The sequence below is a fragment of the Hyperolius riggenbachi genome, chromosome 9 (genome assembly GCF_040937935.1).
Source record: "Hyperolius riggenbachi isolate aHypRig1 chromosome 9, aHypRig1.pri, whole genome shotgun sequence".
NCBI lineage: Eukaryota > Metazoa > Chordata > Amphibia > Anura > Hyperoliidae > Hyperolius > Hyperolius riggenbachi.
This window is the reverse complement of record NC_090654.1, coordinates 73,954,477-73,978,250: the sequence shown is the minus strand read 5'-3', so window position 1 is coordinate 73,978,250 and position 23,774 is coordinate 73,954,477. Positions and strand designations below refer to the sequence as shown.

General features: G+C 46.4%; 1 protein-coding gene across 1 annotated transcript in view; it reads left to right on the top strand.

Moving 5' to 3' along the window:
• LOC137532503 (netrin-4-like) overlaps positions 1-23,774 on the top strand; it is an 84,625-nt gene that overhangs the window by 31,378 nt on the left and 29,473 nt on the right. The window contains exons 4-5 of the mRNA XM_068253072.1: positions 20,328-20,454; positions 20,552-20,740. Coding sequence (XP_068109173.1) covers positions 20,328-20,454; positions 20,552-20,740 — 316 coding nt within the window. The remainder of the gene's footprint in view (positions 1-20,327; positions 20,455-20,551; positions 20,741-23,774) is intronic.

Genomic DNA, 23,774 nt, shown 5'->3' with positions numbered 1-23,774 from the left:
CGCTGCTTTTACCTTAGCAGGCGCCGCTTCTTCTATTCCCCTCCTCTCTGGCTCCGTAGGACAGCAGCACTCTTCACGGTGGCTGCTGTGATCAGACAGGAAGCAGCGAAGAGCGCGGCTTCCTGTAGCGGCGGTTGCTATGGGAACCGCTCTCTCTCTCTACTGCAGCCGCCGTGAAGAGCGCTGCAGTGATTTACGGAGCCGGACAGGAGGGGAATAGAAGAAGCGGCGCCGGGCAGGTAATTGCAGCAGTAGCGGCGGCCGCGGGGGGGGCGGGGGGGGGGGTTAGTGCGGGGGGCTCGGACCACCATCACCAGCACCAGACTCGCATACAAGCCGACCCCCCAACTTTTGACCCCCTTTTTGGGGGTCAAAAATTCGGCTTGTATGCGAGTATATACGGTAGTAGGAATCAGGCCCTTTGCTGCATTCAACAGGAAGGGGAGAGCTGATGATCTATATCTTTTGGTAGAGATAGGGGCTAGGTGAAACAAGACCTGCCATGGATTATCCTCCAGCTCCACTCCCGTCACCTCTCTGATACAGCTATCACTTTGTTCCAGAAAGGTCAAACAGCCTGGTTATTAATATATTTTGTACTGTACATACACATGATTATCTCATCATGTCACATATCGCCTCAGATACACTTTAAGGTAACATTTCAGGTTGATCAAAACTGACTGTATTTTACATGCCGTTTTGCATATGAAAATACAACTGTGAGAATGTATTATGTCATTGTGATTATGATTTTTTTATAATGTATATTATTGGTTTTATAAAGGTCTATCTTGCCTTAGCGAAATGGATAATAGCAACTTGTGTTGTGCTAGTGATAATTCGGTCAGCTGAGTCTAGTGTTGTCATTACCCAGTTTATGTCACACTCAGTGAGCATGAGGCCCCGGGGGACGCTGGCACGACCTGACCTCCAGAGCCAAGCGGTGGCTGGGCTCAACTAAAGCCCTGTCTCCCCGCCCAGCACATACCACCCTGCTGGCAGGTCGCCCACTACAGTCTGATCCAATTTTCTATAACCGGTCCTTACCAGTGATCTCCACTCCCTTCTATTTAGTAAAGTTGCACCATATTTGCCATATGTAAAAAAATATGAAGGGTTCTTACCTACTATACGCATTGTTGTGTGCATTTCAGGAGCATTTATTGCGGTAAACTGTGCAACTGCAGTGTCTGATGTTCCTACTTAAAGAGAACTAGAGCCAAAGAAACAAATACTTACCTGGATTGTATTGAGGCTTCTCTCAGCATCTTCTGGTCTTCCACCGCTGGCCAGGACCTCCTGATCAGGTCCATACTCCCATGGTGGCATAAGCGCAGCCATGCATGCACAGTAGAAAGGAGCCACTTATGCACAAGTGACTTCGGCTAACTGTGCAGGCGTGGCTGTACTGCTGCTGGCTTAGTATGAACTCAACCTCTGTATTGTATTGAGGCTTCTCTCAGAATTCTCTGGTCCTCCATCGCTGGCCAGGACCCTCCTCCTGATAGGGTTCATACTCCTATGTTGGTACAAGCGTGGCTGCGCATGCAGAGTAGCAAGGAGCCACTCGTGCACAAGCGGCTCCAGCTTACTGTGCAGGCGTGGCCATACTGCCACAGGTGCAGTATGAACCCAACCTCTGGAATGTATTGAGGCTTCTCTTGGCATCCTATGGTCCTCCACCACTGGCCAGGACCCTCCTGCTAATCGGGTCCATACTCCTCTGCTGGCACGAGCGTGGCCACGCATGCATAGTAGCACGGAGCCATTTATGCACAAGTGGCTCCAGATAACTGTGCAAGGCGTGGCCTACCTGGTGCAGGCGCAGACTCCACATTCTATTATCCATTGTACTGTTTGGAGGACACAGACATGGGAAGAGATACTTGTCAGTCAACATTGGAGGAGCCGAGCACAGCGGACATGAGCGGCTGCACAGGGCTCCAGGTGTCACCCCCCCCCCTTCCTCACCGCCATTAAGCGGCAGGAGCAAGTTACCCCTGCCGCTTAGCGCTAGGAACGCCACTGTGAAAGTAGGAATATCAGTAGAAAGTAGAGAAGTCATGTGAAGAAATGATTAAGGAAAACGAGAAGGTCAATGAATAATCACAGTTTGTAGGTGGGAGGGAAAAAAAGATGCAGAAAAAATGAACCTCAGAAGATGGTGAAGAGATGGGATTGAGTGACGTAATGGAGCAGTGCTCTGTGAAGAGAAGGCCTACCCTTCCACCAGAGCCATTACTGTTAGGGTTATGGATAAAACTAGCAGTAGGTAAATGAATAAAACGGCTGAGGTGATTCCATCATGCCCTTATCGCTAAAACTTTAAAGCTATGTTCACAATTCGGATAAATGCCACTCAAAATAATCTTTAGTGCTTGCTTCAGGTGACTGTGTACCCGTGATCAGTGTACTGAGGTGTCCATTCTGTCCTATTAAGAGAAGAGAAGGAGTAGGAAGCATTTAACATTATGGTAGTAGTTGGCCACTGACTTTGCCAAGACTGGCAACCAAATGGTCATTTCAAGTAGAGTAGTGAAAATTGAGTGTGTGTACATAACATAACCCTAATGCTAGGTACACATGATGGGTCGAATCGATAATTTCCGACATGTTGGATCTTCTCCTGATTAATCACTGGATCGTTTTTCAGATCACTTCTGCACAAAATCAATTGGGAGCAGATCAGATATGTTGGAAATTATCCATTCGACCTGTTGATCTGGCTAGAAATTACATTGTGTCCTGCGGCAGCATTACCCTCACTGATACTGATTTACCGCTACTCCTGAAAAGCCGCAGTCAGTGGCATAACTGCAAATCATGGGGCCCCCATAGCAAAACTCTGATGGGGCTCCCCAATGTTCACGCCCCTTCTCTTGCCTACCCCTGGTGACACCTGGTGACCCTTACAGCCTGGAAGCCCATCTCACAAGGGTCATAAAACTAGCAAATGTAGACATTGTAATCTTCACACCCATAACGTGTAGCCAGAAAAACACCTGATCTAAAGGATGGATCCCTTTATCGGAGGAAGTGAAGTATTAGTTGGGGGCCCCCTTACAGCTCTGGGGCCCTCTGCGGTAGCAGGAGCTGCTCCCCTTTAGTTACACCTCTGGCTGCAATTAACTTATCAAGAGCCAGAAAGGTGGTTTTCCAGTGTCCCAGTAACAAAAAAAAGTCTCAACCTGCCAGGACTTCACAATCATCTGCTACAGGTGCAGGCTGGACTTTAAGGTCCCTTTCAGACGAGTGGCTGAACTGCATGTTTGCTGAGCAGTTCTGCCTCCCGTATGCCGCTCACCAGTGCAATTCGGGTGCAAATGAAATGCAGCGGAATTGCAGCGGTTGTAACACCAGACGTGTCAAGCCTTGACTCTTGGTGGCATTACTGGACAGAAGAGGAACGCAACATGTTAAGCTAGAGCACGGCTGCGGCTCATATCTCACTCCGTGGTTGGGCCGCCTGTACAGTATCAGTACCGGGTGCCTGGCCGGTGCGTGCTGGAGAGCAGCTGACAGGTGGTGACTTCACGGCTTGTCAGGTGCCCGTGTGAAAGGGCGCTTACTTTTTAGAAAGACAAATATGGGTGGATTAATTACTCTCCAAATGGAATTGAGAGGAAAGTAGTGACTGATGCACCACTTTGCACTGCTGTCCAGCAGGTTTTGTACTCCATGCTGTACAAAACTGTGCAGAACAAAATCATGAAGGTGCCAACTGACCCATCAGCCAATCCGTGAGTTGTACCCAGTGCAACTGGTGATGCCATAGTATGGCAGCCTCAGCTCTTGGCTTTCAGACATTATCCCCCCATTCTTCCAGAACCTGTATAAGCCAAAACCAATTCCGGGTACAGCCCCCCATTTGCACTTGGCGAAATAAATTATTCTGATTCTGAATCCATGGCCGGATTTGTGGGCAGGCCACATAGGCTGTGGCCTTGGGCAGCTGAGTTGATCAGCTGATCAGCTGGTGCAGTTGATCAGCTGTGTTACCCACTGTGTCTGGCTTGTGTAGTCGTCTGCTGTCTGTCCGCTTCCCTTGCCCACCCACCTACTTGTCCGATGTTAATGGGAGACAGGTACTCTCCTCTACAAAGACCCCTTATCTCGCTGTACTGCATTTGCGGACCAGCAGATCATTAGTGGTGCCAATGGGTGAGGGCAAGCAGTATCCAGCCACGCCATGTACTTCAAATACAGGAAGTGATGGGACAAAAGCAGCAGCGGGGCTACAGGTATTATGACAAAACAATAGGTTCACTGTATCTGTTCAGCATTCTCAAAGTTAGAATGCAGAAATGCATATACAGTGATGTGAAAAACTATTTGCCCCCTTCCTGATTTCTTATTCTTTTGCATGTTTGTCACACTTAAATGTTTCTGCTCATCAAAAACCGTTAACTATTAGTCAAAGATAACATAATTGAACACAAAATGCAGTTTTAAATGATGGTTTTTATTACTTAGTAAAAAAAAAACTCCAAATCTACATGGCCCTGTGTGAAAAGGTGATTGCCCCCCTTGTTAAAAAATAACTTAACTGTGGTTTATCACACATGTAGTCGCCCCCAGGCCTGATTACTGCCACACCTGTTTCAATCAAGAAATCACTTAAATAGGAGCTATCTGACACAGAGAAGTAGACCAAAAGCACCTCAAAAGCTAGACATCATGCCAAGATCCAAAGAAATTCAGGAACAAATGAGAACAAAAGTAATTGAGATCTATCAGTCTGGTAAAGGTTATAAAGCCATTTCTAAAGCTTTGGGACTCCAGCGAACCACAGTGAGAGCCATTATCCACAAATGGCAAAAACATCATCCGAGAGGCCACAAAAGACCCCAGGACAACATCTAAAGAACTGCAGGCCTCACTTGCCTCAATTAAGGTCAGTGTTCACGACTCCACCATAAGAAAGAGACTGGGCAAAAAACGGCCTGCATGGCAGATATCCAAGGCGCAAACCACTTTTAAGCAAAAAGAACATTAAAGAGAATCTGTACTCTAATATTCTTACAATAAAAAGCATACCATTCTATTCATTATTTTCTCCTGTGCCCCTCTGTGCTGTTTCTGCCACTCTCTGCTGCAATCCTGGCTTGTAATTAACAGTTTTAGGCAGTGTTTACAAACAAACTAACCAGCTTCTAATAGGCTCAGCTAAGCATAGAGTGTGAGTCATTCATAGTATGCAGGGGGCCTGCAGAGGGTGTGTATCGCTTCTACCAATCACAAGCAGCCCTGCACATTCCACACAATCAAGCTTTAGCCCGACAAACAGGACAGAGGAAAGATACATTGATTTATTACAGAGACAGTGCAGTTAGGAAAGACTGCAGCAAGCCAGAGCAGATTAGAACAGGCATAGGAACTTATAGGAAAGAAGAACTAAGGCTGAAAAATGTGTTACAGAGTCTCTTTAAGGCTCGTCTCAATTTTGCTAAAAAACATCTCAATAATTGCCAAGACTTTTGGGAAAATACCTTGTGGACCGACGAGACAAAAGTTGAACTTTTTGGAAGGTTCGTGTCCCGTTACATCTGGCGTAGAAGTAACACAGCATTTCAGCAAAAGAACATCATACCAACAGTAAAATATGGTGGTGGTAGTGTGATGGTCTGGGGTTGTTTTGCTGCTTCAGGACCTGGAAGGCTTGCTGTGATAGATGGAAGCATGAATTCTACTGTCTACCAAAAAATCCTGAAGGAGAATGTCCGGCCATCTGTTCGTCAACTCAAGCTGAAGCGATCTTGGGTGCTGCAGCAGGATAATGACCCAAAACACACCAGCAAATCTGGCCTAGTCAAAGTCCTGACCTGAATCCTATTGAGATGTTGTGGCATGACCTTAAAAATGCGGTTCATGCTAGAAAACCCTCAAAGCTGAATTACAACAATTCTGCAAAGATGAGTGGGCCAAAAATTCCCCCAGAGCGCTGTAAAAGACTCGTTGCAAGTTATCGCAAACGCTTGATTGCAGTTATTGCTGGTAAGGGTGGCTCAACCAGTTATTAGGTTCAGGGGGCAATTTCTTTTTCACACAGGGCCATGTAGGTTTTGAGTTTTTTTTCTCACTAAATAATAAAAACCATCATTTAAAACTGCATTTTGTGTTCAATTATGTTATATTTTACTAATAGTTAACGGTTTTTGATGAGCAGAAACATTTAAGTGTGACAAACATGCAAAAGAATAAGAAATCAGGAAGGTGGCAAATAGTTTTTCACATCACTGTAGAAACCCCTCTCTGGGTGAATACTCACATAGGCAGTAGTCACTCACATAGCGATTACTAGACTTTTCAGTTTGCTGTGGGGTTATGAAGGGGCCTAGCTATCATCCCTAACCAGGAAACTAAAATCTATATCGTAAATGATGTATGGGAGCAACTATGTGAGGATTTGCGTTTTGGTGATAGTCGACCTTGGGAGGTAAACAAACAGTACAAATCTGGCCCTGTTGAAATATTGACTCAAATAAATCGAATATTTATAGACTGGAAAGGTGACCGTGAATTGTCTTCCTAGAAGTGATTGAATCTGTGGGAATAGTTGACCCGTGTCTGGCTATCATTACTTAGGGCTGTGGTATGTCTCTTGTCTCTGCTTTGGCAAGGTTATAGTACGTTTTGTGCTCTTTTAGCAACATTATCATCTTCATTGTTACAGATTGCATAGACAGTATTGTGCACTGCAATACATGGTACATGTATATATAGTGCATAGCTTGGTTATTGTTGCATTGTGGGTATTGAGCTGCGTTTCTAGGCACTGCACCCACACCTCTGCCCCTCGTGCCCCCAGGCTGGGGTCACCCGAGGACAGCCCTGTTTGTGCACACAGCAGTTTCTTGCTGGATTTGCTCACATTCCTTCTGTCACTCTCCTCCATGCCTAAAAGTTATCTCTTGTTCAAACATCTTGTGCCTTTCCCCCTCCTAATCCCCAGCAGAGTTTCCAAACTATCTGATCTAGGCAGTGCCAGGCTGGGTGACCCTCCGGCTCTGCGCCGCTCTGTTGTTGGGTCGGCGATTCAAAGGGCAGCTGGAGGAAGGGAAAAAAATGTTTTAGTGCCAGGAGAGGAAAAAAACACAACCCAGACAGGGACATGAGGCTGCAGAGCTGGCTGTGCCCGGGGGGTGGGGGATGGTGTGTGTGTTGGGGAGGGTTGCCACCCAACGCTGCTGCGGGTGCCCTGCCCTCGCTGGAGATTAATATAATAGAAGGAACAATGGGTGCCCGGAACTGACCTGGTATCAAGAGACACAGGGAGCATTTAAAGCTAAACACCCTCTATTGACCACTTAGATAATTAAAAAAAAATATGTAACCCCGTGTGCTTTTATATTTACCAAATGTTACACGTTTTGCATTAAATAAGATTGCTGTTGCTTAAAGTCCTGTTTTAAAAATATAGCCTGATGACCTGGGGCAGCTTATATAATGGAATTAAAGGAGAACTGAAGTGAGAAGAATATGGAGGCTTCTATATTTATTTCCTTCTAAACAATGCCAGTTGCCTGGCAGCCCTGCCGATCTATTTGGCTACAGAAGTGTTTGAGTAACACCAGAAACAAGCATGTGGCTAATCTTGTCAGATCTGACAATAATGTCAGAAACACCTGATCTGCATATGCTTTGTTCAGGGGCTGAAAGTATTGGAGGCAGAGGATCAGCAGGACTGCCCGGCAACTGGTATTGCTTAAAAGGAAATAAATATGGCAGGCCCCATATCCCTCTCGTTATAGTTGTTCTTTAAAGGAAACATCCAGGAGAAAAAAAAAAAGATCTACTCCAGGAGAAAAAAAAAAAAGATCTACTTACCCAGCACTTCCTCCAGCCTCTGGCTGCCGATATGGCCCTTGCCACGGCTCCGGTGTCCCGGCCGGGAAACCCTCCATTGCAGATGCTGACCTCGCCAGGTGAGCACGTGGCCGAGTGGGCTCTGCAGACAAGGCTGCTTTTTGACTCAACATTAGAGATGGCCCGAACCTTCGATTTTAGGTTCGCGAACCTCCTCAAACGTTCGCGAACTTGCAAACTTTTGCGAACCTTAATAGACTTCAATGGGGAGGCGAACTTTGAAAACTAGAAACATTTATGCTGGCCACAAAAGTGATGGAAAAGATGTTTCAAGGGGTCTAACATCTGAATTTTTGCATGGAGGAGTGTGATAGACGCCAAAAGTCCCCGGGAAAAATCTGGATTTGACGCAAAGCGGCGTTTTAAGGGCAGAAACCACATTGCATGCTAAATTGGAGGCCTAAAGGGCTTAAAAACATCTTGCATGTGTATACATCAATCAGGTAGTGTAATTAGTGTACTGCTTCACACTGACACACGAAACTCACTGTGTAACGCACCGCAAACAGCTATTTGTGTAGTGACGGCCGTGCTGGACTGGTGCGCACCATGGCGAGAGTGCAGGCCGTGGCAGTTTTCAAGCCCGCTGTGGTAGCTCAATGGTAGAACAACAGTGACTGTCCAGCTGATTGAATTTGGTCTGTCCACAATGAAGCAACAACCTTATTATCTTGGGTGTGCCCCCCCCTGAGACACTCATATAGTCGGCGGTCATTGCTTCATTATGATACGCAAGCCCCTTCACCACGGCAAGGTAACGATAACGAAGGAGAATTGACACATGTACATGCCTTTTGTTTTGTTGTTGCAGCTGCAGCCAGAAAAATTAGGCAGGCATGTACATGCACCAGAAAAATTATTATAGTGGCCAATACTAGCAGCGGCCTTAAAAATTCAGGAATCCGCCTGTAGTCCTGGACTCTGTTGGTGGTGGCGGAGAAGGCTGTCAAGTAACCTGCAGGCAGAGATGCTGTGTGGGGACCGACTTAGTCTTGGGGCAGGCAGCCAGTCACACGGCGTGCAGGCAGAGATGCTGTGTGTGGGGACTGACCTAGTCTTGGGGCAGGCACAGGGGCGGCGCCAGGGGGGTGCTTGGGGGTGCTCGAGCACCCCCTAGAATTGTCCAAGCACCCCCAAAGCACCCCCTGGAGTGAACTGACTTCAGGCGTCCAAAAGACGCCAAGTCAGTTCACACAGCGGCAGCACGGAGCAGCAGGCAGGGCTACAGGGAGATGGCCGCCCGAAGCCCTGTTCTGCAGACTTCGAGTCTGCAGTGCATGGCTTCGGGCGGCCATTTTCCCGTAGCCATGCTCTCAGCATGCAAGCAGGAAGTCTGCGCGCCACAAGGAGGTCGGGACAGGAGGTCGGGAAAGAAGGTCTTCTGGCTGTAGGTGAGTAAATGGGTTTTTCTTTTCTTTTTCAGGTGGTGCTTATTGTGGTCAAAACTGCTGAGGAAGGATTGTGCATATTGGGGTCATATCTGCTACGGATTGTGCATATTGGGGTCATATCTGCTACGGATTGTGCATATTGGGGTCATATCTACTACGGATTGTGCATATTGGGGTCATATCTGCTACGGATTGTGCATATTGGGGTCATATCTGCTACCGATTGTGCATATTGGGGCCATATCTGCTAACGATTGTGCATATTGGGGCCATATCTGCTACCGATTGTGCATATTGGGGTCATATCTGCTACCGATTGTTCATATTGGGGTCATATCTGCTACCGATTGTGCATATTGGGGGTCATATCTGCTACCGATTGTGCATATTGGGGTCATATCTGCTACCGATTGTGCATATTGGGGGTCATATCTGCTACCGATTGTTCATATTGGGGTCATATCTGCTACCGATTGTGCATATTGGGGGTCATATCTGCTACCGATTGTTCATATTGGGGTCATATCTGCTACCGATTGTGCATATTGGGGGTCATATCTGCTACCGATTGTGCATATTGGGGGTCATATCTGCTACCGATTGTGCATATTGGGGGTCATATCTGCTACCGATTGTGCATATTGGGGTCATATCTGCTACCGATTGTGCATATTGGGGTCATATTTGCTACCGATTGTGCATATTGGGGTCATATTTGCTACCGATTGGGCATATTGGGGTCATATCTGCTACCGATTGTTCATATTGGGGTCATATCTGCTACCGATTGTTCATATTGGGGTCATATCTGCTACCGATTGTGCATATTGGGGGTCATATCTGCTACCGATTGTGCATATTGGGGGTCATATCTGCTACCGATTGTGCATATTGGGGTCATATCTGCTACCGATTGTTCATATTGGGGCCATATCTGCTACCGATTGTGCATATTGGGGCCATATCTGCTACCGATTGTGCATATTGGGGTTATTGAACATGTTTTTTGTTCAAATCTGCTCACATTACGTGTATTTTCTTGAGAAAACCTGCACAATTATGTGAATTTTCTGGGGAAAGGGTCACCAAAACTTGGGCCCTCTGTCTTTGCGTTGCACTTTTAAAGGGAACCCGAGGTGAGAATAATATTGAGGCTGCCATATTTATCTCCTTTTAAGTAATACCAGCTGCCTGGCTGCCGTGTTGGTCCTCTGCCTCTAATTCTTTCAACCATAGACCCTGAACAAGCATGCAGCAGGTCAGGGGTTTCTGACAATATTGTCAGAACTGACAAGATTAGCTGCATGCTTGTTTCTGGTGTAATTCAGTTCACTACTACAGCCAAATAGATCAGCAGGGCTGCCAGGCAACTAGAATTGTTTAAAAGGAAATAAATATGGCAGCCACCATATCACTCTCACCCTGGGTTCACTTTAAATTACAGTTAGCCCTGCCCTCATCCGGTCATGACCACGCCCATTTTTCGCCGCAGCGCGCTTTGCGCGGCGCAGGTTGTAGCTAAGCCACGCCCATTTTTTGCCGCGGCGCAGATCGTCAGCTCCCCCGGAAATTGGTCCAGCACCTGCATAGCACCCCCTAAAAAAAATTCCTGGAGCCGCCACTGGGCAGGCAGTAGCCCTCCGGGATATATGCCTCGTTCATTTTCATAAAAGTGAGGTACTGAACACTTTTGTGACTTAGGCGACTTCTCTTCTCAGTGACAATGCCTCCAGCTGCGCAGAAGGTCCATTCTTACAGAACTCTTGAGGCAGGGCAAGACAGAAGTTGGATGGCAAATTGTGACAGCTCTGGCCACAGGTAAAGCCTGCGCACCCAGTAGTCCATCGCTGCTCATACTGTCAATGGTTCTTTCTCTACCATTGTTAAAGAAAGCGTACGGCCAGGGAGTCAGGGTTCGATTCCAGTCCGGAGATGGAGCCTGAGAAACGGCTACCACCACACATCCAGGGAAGGCAGCAGGCATGGCATGCAAGTCCCGAGGTAGTGGCAAAAAAATAACAAAGCAGGAGGACTTTCGAGTCCCTGCAGTATATGGGGACACTACTAATCAACTTTATTACCTTTAACGAGAATCTGTTATGGAGGGCAAGTCTGCCATCCATTCAAGTGAAAGGTATGCACTGACTGCCAGGTATAATACAATGTGCAGTCACAGATGCAGTGAAAGGTATGCAGTGACTGGTATTACAATACAATGTGCAGCTGTCACACAGGTGCAGTTAACAGGTATGCTCGGAGTGGTATATTACACAGCTTGCGGTCACAAAGGTGATGTGAACAATTATGCAATCACTGATATTACAAATGTGCACCTGTCACACACACACAGGTGCCGGACAGGCACAGTGACACTGCGTGCGCTCGAGTAGGTAGGTGGGTGCACTGAAGGGAACAACAGGTAGGTATATGCAGTGATGGGTATTAGAATGTGCACCTGTCACACACAGACAGGTACCGGACAGGCACAGTGACACTGCATGCGCTCACGTAGGTAGGTGGGTTCACTGAAGGGAACAACAGGTAGGTATATGCAGTGATGGGTATTATAATGTGCACCTGTCACACACAAACAGGTACCGGACAGGCGTGCGTTCACGTAGGTAGGTGGGTGCACTGTGAACAACAGGTAGTTATATGCAGTGATGGGTATTAGGAATCTGCACCTGGCACAGTAGTAATTACCACCAAGGGGCCAAAGGCCAGCTGCGACTGACTGACAAAACTGTATATAATGCAAGTGGGCCACAAAAAAAAAAAAAAAATAGATCACAAGAACAAGATTAGCTCTCAAAAGAGCTGTTGAGGGGTGCTTTTTTAGCAATAAGAGTCAGCAAGGAGCAAGCTAAGAAGCCTACAAGAGCCTAACTAAGCTTTCCCTATAGGTCTCTGCACAGCAGCTCTCCCTTCTCTAATTACTGCAGGCACACAAGTGCCTGGCTCTTCTACTGACCACATATGCTATTGCTCCATTGCTATTGCCTGATGAAGCGGGATCAAACCTGCGAAACGCGTTGCATATTTGGAGTTCATAAATAAAATATATTGACTGTCTTTACTACAGTCGTTGTGTGTCTACTTGGAGGAGGTAAGTCCACCACTACCTCCTCTATTTACCAAGAATTTGGTTTTTAAGCTCATTTAGCTTCCTTTTATCCTTTTGGCGCCTCTGTTCTCCTGCATAATACTGCAGGCACACGAGTGAGTCCAATGCCTGACGCTGCCTGCGTTTTATAAAGGGGGGGGGGGGCTCCAGGAGGGAGTGTAGCCTGATTGGCTACAATGTGCCTGCTGACTGTGATGTAGAGGGTCAAAGTTGACCCTAATGATGCACTATGGGGGCAAATCGAACTTCCGGAAAAGTTTGCGGTACTCCGCAAACGCGAACCACGGACGTTCGCCGGTAACCGTTCACCGGCGAACCGTTCGGGCCATCTCTACTCAACATCGTCATACAGTTTTGGGCATAGTCATACTTGTATACACAGAAAGCATGCCTTTGCACTAATTTTTCCCTTCACATCTGAAAAAAAAATTGCGTTTTGGCTCTGTAGCCAATGTAAAAAATTAGTAATAGAGTATTTATGCGCAATGTTCCCCAAGAAATGTAACAGGCTGTTTCTGGCCGCATGCAAAAATTTGTATTAGATGTGAATAAGCCCATTTATTTACATGCGCTGTCATTCTAATGGGAGTTTGCATTGTGGAAAACTGCACACAAATAGGAACCTTGCCTTACACAGCAAGAGGGCATGGAAGAAATTTCGGGGGATAAACATGGAATTGCTCTAAAATTAGCTTGTGGCAATTCACTTACATCAAGTATGTTACATGCAAAAATATTGCAACCTGCATTACCTAGTGTACCATGCATTATGCTTCTTGTGCCTAAACACGGCAATTTTACCATAGCTATGTGAATATACTCCTTTGAGGAGACCCCAGCCTTAAAGGGACCCCAGCCTTAAAGGGACTCTTCAGTAAGAGGGGATGTGAAGTCTGCCACCATAGATTATCCAGTCTTGACCTCCCAAACAACAAGTGTGTCTCCTCCTTCCCAGAAAAACAAAAACAAGCTTGGGCTACTACCATGAGAGTCTTCCCATCCACAGTGCGGAGCTGCCCACTGCGCCCTCCACTAGTTACGCCATTCTGTGCAGATTCCTTTCCTAGATCATAAAAAAGCCGTACAACTTTCAACATTGAGGGGGACATGAGAAGGATGGAGGCACATCTTCCCCCCTGTAAAGTACCCTTGTCCTCAGTATTGAGAATAACAACAACAACTAAACATTTGTTAAAGGGATACTGTAGGGGGGTCGGGGGAAAATGAGTTGAAGTTACCCAGGGCTTCTAATGGTCCCCCGCAGACATCTTGTGCCTGTGCAGCCACTCCCCAATGCTCTGGACCTGCCTCTGGTTCACTTCTGGAATTTCAGACTTTAAAGTCTGAAAACCACTGCACCTGCATTGCCGTATCCTCACTCCCGCTGATGACACCAGGAGCGTACTGTGCAGACCCAGTATGGTCTGTGTCTGCGCCGTGCGCTCCTGGTGACATCAAGGGAAGCGAGGACACGGCAATGCAGGCGCAGTGATTTTCAGACTATAAAGTCTGAAATTCCAGAAGTGAACCGGAGGCGGGGCCGGAGCATCGGTGAGTGGCTGCGCGGGCACAAGATGTCTGCGGGGGGCCATTAGAAGCCCCGGGTAACTTCAACTCATTTTCCCCCGACCCCCCTACAGTATCCCTTTAAAGGGAACCAGAGATGAAGATCAAAAAGATTTTATACATACCTGGGGCTTCTTCCAGCCCCATACGCTCTGATCGCTCCCACACCGCTGTCCTCTGCTGCCCGCACTTCTGTCAGTCGGAGCCAGTCTAAGCGTAAGAGACGTGCGCTGTTTGCGTATCTCTCCAGCAGCCGCTGGAGAGATACGTAGAGGGCGCACTTCTCCTGCGTAGGCTGGCTCTGATGATGTCAGTGACGGGACCCGGTTCTTGTAGCTGCGGCCAGCGGAGGACGGCGATGTGGGAAAAATCGGAGCGTATGGGGCTGGAGGAAGCCCCAGGTATGTATAAAATCTTTTTAATTTTCCCGTCTCTGTTTACTTTTAAGCACTTTTCTCCCAGAGGACCCAAAGCGTATAAAGTTGTCTCAGATCAGCACACAGTGATGTGTACAAGGGAAAAAGTTATATTATGATAAATGCCAGACTAAACAGCTGGCTTTTCAATTTTGATTTAAACGTGTCCAGGGTTGGAGCTCTCTTGATTGCATTTGGCAAGGCATTCCACAAGGTAGGGGCAGCATGCCAGAAAGTTCCGGCTCCAAAGGTTTTTAGTTGAACTCTGGGGGTGGTCAAGTTATTGTATCCTTTTGATCTGAGGTTGCGGGAGATGTGATGCAGTTGCAGCAAATCATTCAGGTATCCTGGGCCTAGGTTGTGTAGGGATTTTAATGTAACATGCCAATTTTGAAAAGGATTCTCCATTTCATGAGTAGCCACTAGCCAGTGTAGTAAGCAAAGGATTGGTGTTATGTGGCAATGGTGGGGTTGGCTTGTTAACAGTCTTGGGGCAGCATTCTGTGTTAGCTGCAGGCAGTGTAGGTCTTTATTTGGATGGCCTGCATAAAGGGCATTGCAATAGTCCAGCCGTGATGTGATGAAGGCGTGAACACGGGTTGGAAGATCCTCTGAAGGAAAGAGGGGCAGGGGCATTGCTAGGATCCTAAGAGATCCGGGGCACAGCCGAAAGATGAGTGTGGCCATGCACTGGAATGTGGGTGTGGTCATGGGTGGAGCAAAATTCACATGAATTTAATAGTGGTCTAAGTAGGCCTGCCCAGCAAAATTTGGATGAAGCTCCCTCTCCATTGTTACAAAACAAAAATGCAGAACATCACATAAATACGCAATGTCACTTAAAGTTACATAGTTACATAGTTACATAGTTACTTTGGTTGAAAAAAGACATACGTCCATCGAGTTCAACCAGTACAAAGTACAACTCCAGCCTGCTCCCTCACATATCCCTGTTGATCCAGAGGAAGGCGAAAAAACCCTTACAAGGTAAAAATTCCTTCCCGACTCCAGCTGGCAATCAGATAAAATCCCTGGATTAACATCATTGGCATTACCTAGTAATTGTAGCCATGGATGTCATTCAACGCAAGGAAAGCATCTAAGCCCCCTTTAAATGCAGGTATAGAGTTTGCCATAACGACTTCCTGTGGCAATGCATTCCACATCTTAATCACTCTTACTGTAAAGAACCCTTTCCTAAATAAATGGCTAAAACGTTTTTCCTCCATGCGCAGATCATGTCCTCTAGTCCTTTGAGAAGGCCTAGGGACAAAAAGCTCATCCGCCAAGCTATTATATTGCCCTCTGATGTATTTATACATGTTAATTAGATCTCCTCTAAGGCGTCTTTTCTCTAGACTAAATAAACCCAGTTTATCTAACCTTTCTTGGTAAGTGAGACCTTCCATCCCACGTATCAATTTTGTTGCTCGTCTCTGCACCTGCTCTAAAACTGCAATATCTTTTTTGTAATGTGGTGCCCAGAACTGAATTCCATATTCCAGATGTGGCCTTACTAGAGAGTTAAACAGGGGCAATATTATGCTAGCATCTCGAGTTTTTATTTCCCTTTTAATGCATCCCAAAATTTTGTTAGCTTTAGCTGCAGCGGCTTGGCATTGAGTACGATTATTTAACTTGTTGTCGATGAGTACTCCTAAGTCCTTCTCCAAGTTTGATGTCCCCAACTGTATCCCATTTATTTTGTATGGTGTTAGACCATTGGTACGACCAAAATGCATGACTTTACATTTTTCAACATTGAATTTCATCTGCCATGTATGTGCCCATATAGCCATCCTATCCAGATCCTGTTGCAATATAACACTATCTTCCTTAGAGTTGATGATTCTGCACAATTTTGTATCATCTGCAAAAATAGCAACATTGCTCACTACTGTATCCACTAGGTCATTAATAAATAAATTGAAGAGCACTGGACCCAGTACAGACCCCTGTGGGACCCCACTGCTAACAGTCTCCCATTTTGAGTATGATCCATTGACCACAACTCTTTGTTTTCTGTCCATTAGCCAGTTCCCTATCCATGCACACAGACTCTTCCCCAGTCCTTGCATCCTCATCTTTTGCACCAGACTTTTGTGGGGAACAGTGTCGAATGCCTTAGCAAAGTCTAAGTATATCACATCTACAGCATTCCCAATATCCATATTAGCATTCACTACCTCATAAAAGCTGAGCATGTTAGTCAAACAGGACCTGTCTTTAGTAAACCCATGTTGATGCTGAGAAATAAGATTATTTTCTACTATGAAGTCATGTATAGTATCTCTTAGTAACCCCTCAAATAGTTTGCATACAACTGATGTTAAGCTTACAGGTCTATAATTTCCTGGATCTGATTTTTTGCCCTTCTTAAATAATGGGAAAACGTGGGCTGTACGCCAATCCACTGGGACTCTGCCAGTTGCAAGAGAGTCACAAAAGATAAGATAAAGGGGTTTATCTATAACTGAACTTAATTCCCTTAGGACCCGAGGATGCATGCCATCCGGGCCAGGTGCCTTGTCTATTTTTAATTTATTTAGTCTTGCCTTTACTTCTTCCTGCGTTAAGTATTTAATATTACAGTTAGAAGATTGAGACTCTTCCGCCTCTGTAATTTGCAACAGTGCTGTTTCCTTTGTAAAGACAGAAGCAAAGAAAGCATTTAATAACTCTGCCTTACCTTGGTCATCCACCATTGAGTTCCCACCCTCATCCTTTAGGAAAGTAGAGTGACCAGATTTTTGAAGGCTCAACCTGGGACGGGGGGGATTGGGGGGGGGGGGGAAACAGGGGATGCCGCGGCGAAAAATGTGGTGTCTGCAGCGCGCGCGAAAAATGAGCGTGGCCATGACATTCTATGGGCAGAGCTAACGTAATGATGCAACAGCGAGGCATAAGAAAGCATTGTTTACGCCGTGATGTGGTCAAACGTGGATTCACATCATAGGTGTGCAGAAACTGTGTGATGCTATTTAATAGTATGCCATAACCCCAAAGCAGCAAACACAGCCAACTATGACCATTAAATAATAAATGCAGCAACAGTTACCCCAGACACCACAAAATAAACGCATTGCGGGCAACATTTCAGCACAAAATAAACGCATTGCGGGGAACATGTCAGCATAAAATAAACGCAATGGGGGCAAACATGTCAGTACAAAATAAACGCAATGGGGGCAAACATGTCAGTACAAAATAAACGCAATGGGGGCAAACATGTCAGTACAAAATAAACGCACTGCGGGCAACATGTTAATACAAAATGAACGCACGGCAGGCAAGCATGTCAGTACAAGATAAACGCACTGCGAGCAAACATGTCAGTACAAGATAAACGCACTGCGGGCAAACATGTCAGTACAAGATAAACGCACTGCGGGCAAACATGTCAGTACAAGATAAATGCACTGCGGGCAAACATGTCAGTACAAGATAAACGCACTGCGGGCAAACATGTCAGTACAAGATAAACGCACTGCGGGCAAACATGTCAGTACAAGATAAACGCAATGCGGGAAAACATGTCAGTACAAAATACACGCAATGCGGCCAAACATGTCAGTACAAGATAAACGCACTGCGGGCAAACATGTCAGTACAAAATACACGCAATGCGGCCAAACATGTCAGTACAAGATAAACGCACTGCGGGCAAACATGTCAGTACAAGATAAACGCACTGCGGGCAAACATGTCAGTACAAGATAAATGCAATGCGGGCAAACATGTCAGTACAAGATAAATGCAATGCGGGCAAACATGTCAGTACAAAATGAACACAATTTGGGCAAATCTGTCAGTACAAAATGTGGGCAAACACTTCACCTGCAAGAAAAAGCATTTACTCACCTGGCAGAAGACGTCCCCTCACGCAGCCGGCCTCTGGTGTGTGCAGCTCCCCCTGGCCTGGACGATCTTCAATCTCCCACTCAGCCTCTCACAGGCAGAGCAGGGCTACGGCAAGATGGCGTCCGGAGGCGGAGCCCTGTACTGGAGACAAATAGTCTCCAATACAGGGCTCCGCCTTCGGACGCCATCTTCCCGTAGCCCTGCTCTGCCTGTGCCTGCCGGAGGAGAACATTGCAGGCTGGAGCGGGGCTGCGGGGAATGAACTAGCGCAGCGTCTAGTTCACTGTACGGTGGCCAGAGTCCCGAGGCCGGGACGTCCCGCTGCTAAAAGCGGGACGTTTCCCGGGACCTCATGCAGCCTGGGACAGCGCCCCCCGAAGGCGGGACGCGTCCCGGGTAAAGCGGGACATATGGTCACCGTACTTAAAGGGACTCCGAGCAGTGCAGAAACTATGAAAAGATGCATACTATTTTGAAGCTCTCTTTCTCCTCTTTCCAACAATATAGAAACCGCCGCCCTACGCCTTTTAGTTTTCGCTATTTTCGCAATCGAAATCGCGGCAAATGCGATTTCGATCGCAAAAATAATGAAAACTAAAAGGCGTAGGGCGGCGGTTTATGTGTCGTTGGAAAGAGGAGAATGAGAGCTTCATGTATGGTATGCATCTTTCCATAGTTTCTGCACTGCTCGGAGTCCCTTTAACTCAACAGAATGTCAAGTTAACTTGGCAGCATTCCCTGACTTTCAAGTGGAACCCCTCCTATGCTCCCACGGACCTTCCATTGAGGCACCACAACCCTCAGCATGCCCCCATAGAAGAACCACAGCTCCCTGCATGCCCCCATAAAGGCATCACAGCATCTAGCATGGCATTACAGCACCCAATATGCCCACATAGAGGCACCCAGCATACCCCCATTGTTGTGTGCTGTGGTGCCATGCTGGGTGCTATGGTGCCTCCAAGGAGAACCTTGGGAGATGTTATGTCATGCTGGATGTTTTGGTTCCATGCTGGGTGCTGTGGTGGCATGCTGGGTGCTGTGGTGCCATGCTGGGTGCTGTGGTGCCTCCAAGGGGAACCCTGGGAGATGTTATGTCATGCTGGATGTTTTGGTTCCATGCTGGGTGCTGTGGTGCTTCTGTGGGGCATGCTTGGTGCTGTGGTGGCTCTCCTCTGCCTGGGGGACATCTGGGGCACCCCATAATAGATCCGGGGCACATGCCACTGATCTTTGGGGCTAGCGACGCCCCTGAAAGAGGAGCTTCATTTTTGCAATATTCCTATGATGAAAGAAGGATAAGGATACTCCCAACCTCCGTGTGCCACAAGGAGTAAGTGGAGGGACTAGTTCGTGTGGTAAAGGAAGAGGGGGCTTACAGTGAAATCTGGATGTTCTGTTACAGCAAAGAGTAAATAAAGTACAAAAACAAAAGAACAACTTGAAAAGTCAGAAAAGAAGCAATGACATCTATAGGAACACCAACAATGTGAACCAAAGAAAAACAGAAGAAATCTCAATTCACTTTTTTCTGCTAAGTTTTCTTCAAGAGATATTTTCACAATGAATCAATAAAATGCATTTTGAAGCCACCAGCAAGCAAGAATATACTTCAAATAATTTGGATGTTACTTTTCAAGGGTGAAACTAGGAGGAGCAGCCCCTGCAACTGCAGGGGGGCCCAGAGGTGTGGGGGCCCCAACTACTAACCTTCACATCCTCTGATACTCCCAATCAGGTGTTTTGTGGCTACATTTGTTATGGGTGTGAAGATCCGGAGGGCCACACTGCTGGGATGCCCCATGGTTTGTAGTTACGCCCGCTACTTTTTTCACCTACCTTTTCATTTCTCAATAGCAGAGTGATGAAGAGTTATTTTTAAACAGAAGATGAAAAATTATCTCCTAGGAGAAAACTTTGGAGAAAAAGTAAATTGAATAAGGGCCCAATTGATTTATACTCATTTGGAAAAAAATCCTGAATAGGCACCTTCCATGTTGCCCCAATGGGTAGAAATATTCCACTTTAGTTCTCTATATGCCATTAGACTTATCCTTATACTATCTATGATTCTGATCTTGTTTCCGTTTATCATCACAGGTCCCTGGTAAGTGCATCTGTCAGCACAATACCGCCGGAGATCACTGTGAAAGGTGCGCCCCGCTGTATAACGATCACCCATGGCAGCCGGGGGAAGGGAAAACAGGAGCGCCGAATGAGTGTCAGAGTGAGTACAGAGGAAGAGGAAGCAGCGAGCTTGTGGCATGATTGTTTTTTATCCCGGCAGATTGGTTGATATCATTTGCTCCTATTGTGTCTCCTAGAATGTCGCTGCCACAATCATGCCCTCAGTTGCCGCTTTGATCATGATGTCTGGCTGGCTTCAGGAAACAAGAGCGGAGGGATCTGTGAGAACTGCCAGCATCACACGGAGGGGTACCGATGCCAGCGATGCCAAGTCGGCTACTACAGGGACTACTCAGAGCCCATCAGCTCCCCATTGGCCTGTAAAGGTAAGAGCCTACTGTGAGCTGCCTTGGATACATCAGAGGTACTAAAGAATAGCTGTAGTGTAATAATGCACATCGTTTTTCGTAAGGTAGAGAATTTGAATATTTTTTTGTATTTTAACCACTCTGCGATCGCCTAACGCAGGATGGCAGCAGCAGAGTGGCTCTCTCGTTCCTCATTCGCGCCATCTCGCAAGGAGAGATTAGACGGGAGCTCACGTTCGCACAGTTGCACTCTCCCGTCATTCAGCACAGCGGATGCATATATCTGTGCATATAGCGATGACATCTTATGCAGCGCTGCACAGAGTATTGCCTTGTTACTTCACTGTCCCTCGGATGGACTCACAATTTTATCCCTATGCCTGTATGTATAGTGTAGTGTATGTAACGTAGTGTGGGGCCACGCGCATGCGCAGGACGCTATTGGGGACGGGAATGCGAGCAAAGCTATGCATGGAGAGGGCCGAGCAGGCGCAGTGGCTCACCAACTCCTAGTTGATGTAAAACAAAACTAAAGGTAGCCATACACTGGACGATTTGCCATCAGATTCGACCAACAGATAGATCCCTCTCTGATCGAATCTGATCAGAGAGGGATTGTATGGCTGCCTTTACTGCAAACAGATTGTGAACCGATTTCAGCCTGAAACTGATCACAATCTGTGGTGGTGGTGCTGCCGCTGCCGCTGTCCCCCACCAGCTATACATTACCTGCTCCAGCAGGCGCGACTCCCCCCGGTCTCCGCTGTCTTCTTCTCCACTCTGGTCTGGTCCCCAGGTCCAGCATGCTTCACTTCTTCCTGTCTGGAGGAAGTTTAAACAGTAGAGCGCCCTCTACTGTTTAAACTTCCTGCCGGGACAGGCAGAAGTGAAGCATGCCGGACCTGGGGACCAGACCAGAGCGGAGAAGACAGCGGAGACCTGGGGAGTCGCGCCGGTGGAGCAGGTAATGTATTGCAGCTGTATTGCGTCGGTCGTCGAGCACTCGAACGCCGCTAGCGACGCGCTCCCTACCCGCGGGCGATCGACGGTAATTTCCCGCACGGAGCGATCGACGGGATCGATCTATTTCGGGACGAAATAGATCGAAATTTAGCATGTAGCGTGAACAATGTGACAGCAGATTCGATCCCAGTCATCGAATCTGCTGTCGATCGTCGGGGAATCGGCCTAGTGTATGGCCAGCTTAACCACTTAAGGACTGCAGTCATAAAACCCCTTAAGGACCAGAGCCTTTTTTTCCATTCGGACCACTGCAGCTTTCACGGTTTATTGCTCAGTCATACAACCTACCACCTAAATGAATTCTACCTCCTTTTCTTGTCACTAATACAGCTTTCTTTCGGTGCTATTTGATTGCTGCTGCGAGTTTTAGTTTTTATTATATTCATCAAAAAAGACATGAATTTTGTCAAAAAAATGACTTTTTTAACTTTCTGTGCTGACATTTTTCAAATAAAGTAAAATTTCCTATACATTTGAGCGCGAAAGTTATTCTGCTACATGTCTTTGATAAAAAAAACCCCATTCAGTGTATATTTATTGGATTGGGTAAAAGTTATAGCGTTTACAAACTATGGTGCCAAAAGTGAATTTTCCCATTTTCAAGCATCTCTGACTTTTCTGCGCACCTGTCAGGTTTCATGAGGGGCTAAAATTCCAGGATAGTACAAATCCCCCCCAAATGACCCCATTTTGGAAAGAAGACATCCCAAAGTATTCAGTGAGAGGCATGGTGAGTTCATAGAAGATTTTATTTTTTGTCACAAGTTAGCGGAAAATGACACTTTGTAACAAAAAAAAAAAAAAAAAGTTTCCATTTCTTCTAACTTGCGACAAAAAAAAAATGAAATCTGCCACGGACTCACTATGCTACTCTCTGAATACCTTGAAGTGTCTACTTTCCAAAATGGGGTCATTTGTGGGGTGTGTTCACTGTCCTGGCATTTTGGGGGGTGCCTAATTGTAAGCACCCCTGTAAAGCCTAAAGATGCTCATTGGACTTTGGGCCCCTTAGCGCAGTTAGGCTGCAAAAAAGTGCCACACATGTGGTATTGCCGTACTCAGGAGAAGTAGTATAATGTGTTTTGGGGTGTATTTTTACACATACCCATGCTGGGTGGGAGAAATATCTCCGTAAATGACAATTGTTTTCTTTTTTTAACACACAATTGTCAATTTATAGAGATATTTCTCCCACTCAGCATGGGTATGTGGAAAAATACACCCCAAAACACATTATACTACTTCTCCTGAGTACGGCGATACCACATGTGTGGCACTTTTTTGCACCCTAACTGCGCTAAGGGGCCCAAAGTCCAATGAGTACCTTTAGGATTTCACAGGTCATTTTGAGAAATTTCGTTTCAAGACTGCTCCTCACGGTTTAGGGCCCCTAAAATGCCAGGACAGTATAGGAATCCCACAAATTACCCCATTTTAGAAAGAAGACACCCCAAGGTATTCCATTAGGAGGATGGTGAGTTCATAGAAGATTTTTTTTTTTGTCACAAGTTAGCGGAAATTGATTTTAATTGTTTTTTTTCACAAAGTGTCATTTTCTGCTAACTTGTGACAAAAATAAAATCTTCTATGAACTCACCATACTCCTAACGGAATACCTTGGGGTGTCTTCTTTCTAAAATGGGGTCATTTGTGGGGTTCCTATACTGCCCTGGCATTTTAGGGGCCCTAAACCGTGAGGAGTAGTCTTGAAACCAAATGTCGCAAAATGACCTGTGAAATCCTAAAGGTACTCATTGGACTTTGGGCCCCTTAGCGCACTTAGGGTGCAAGAAAGTGCCACACATGTGGTACCGCCGTACTCAGGAGAAGTAGTATAATGTGTTTTGGGGTGTATTTTTACACATACAGATGCTAGGTGGGAGAAATATCTCTGTAAATGACAATTATTTGGTTTTTTTTACACACAATTGTCCATTTACAGAGAGATTTCTCCCACCCAGCATGGGTATGTATAAAAATACACCTCAAAACACATTATACTACTTCTTCTGAGTACGGCGATACCACA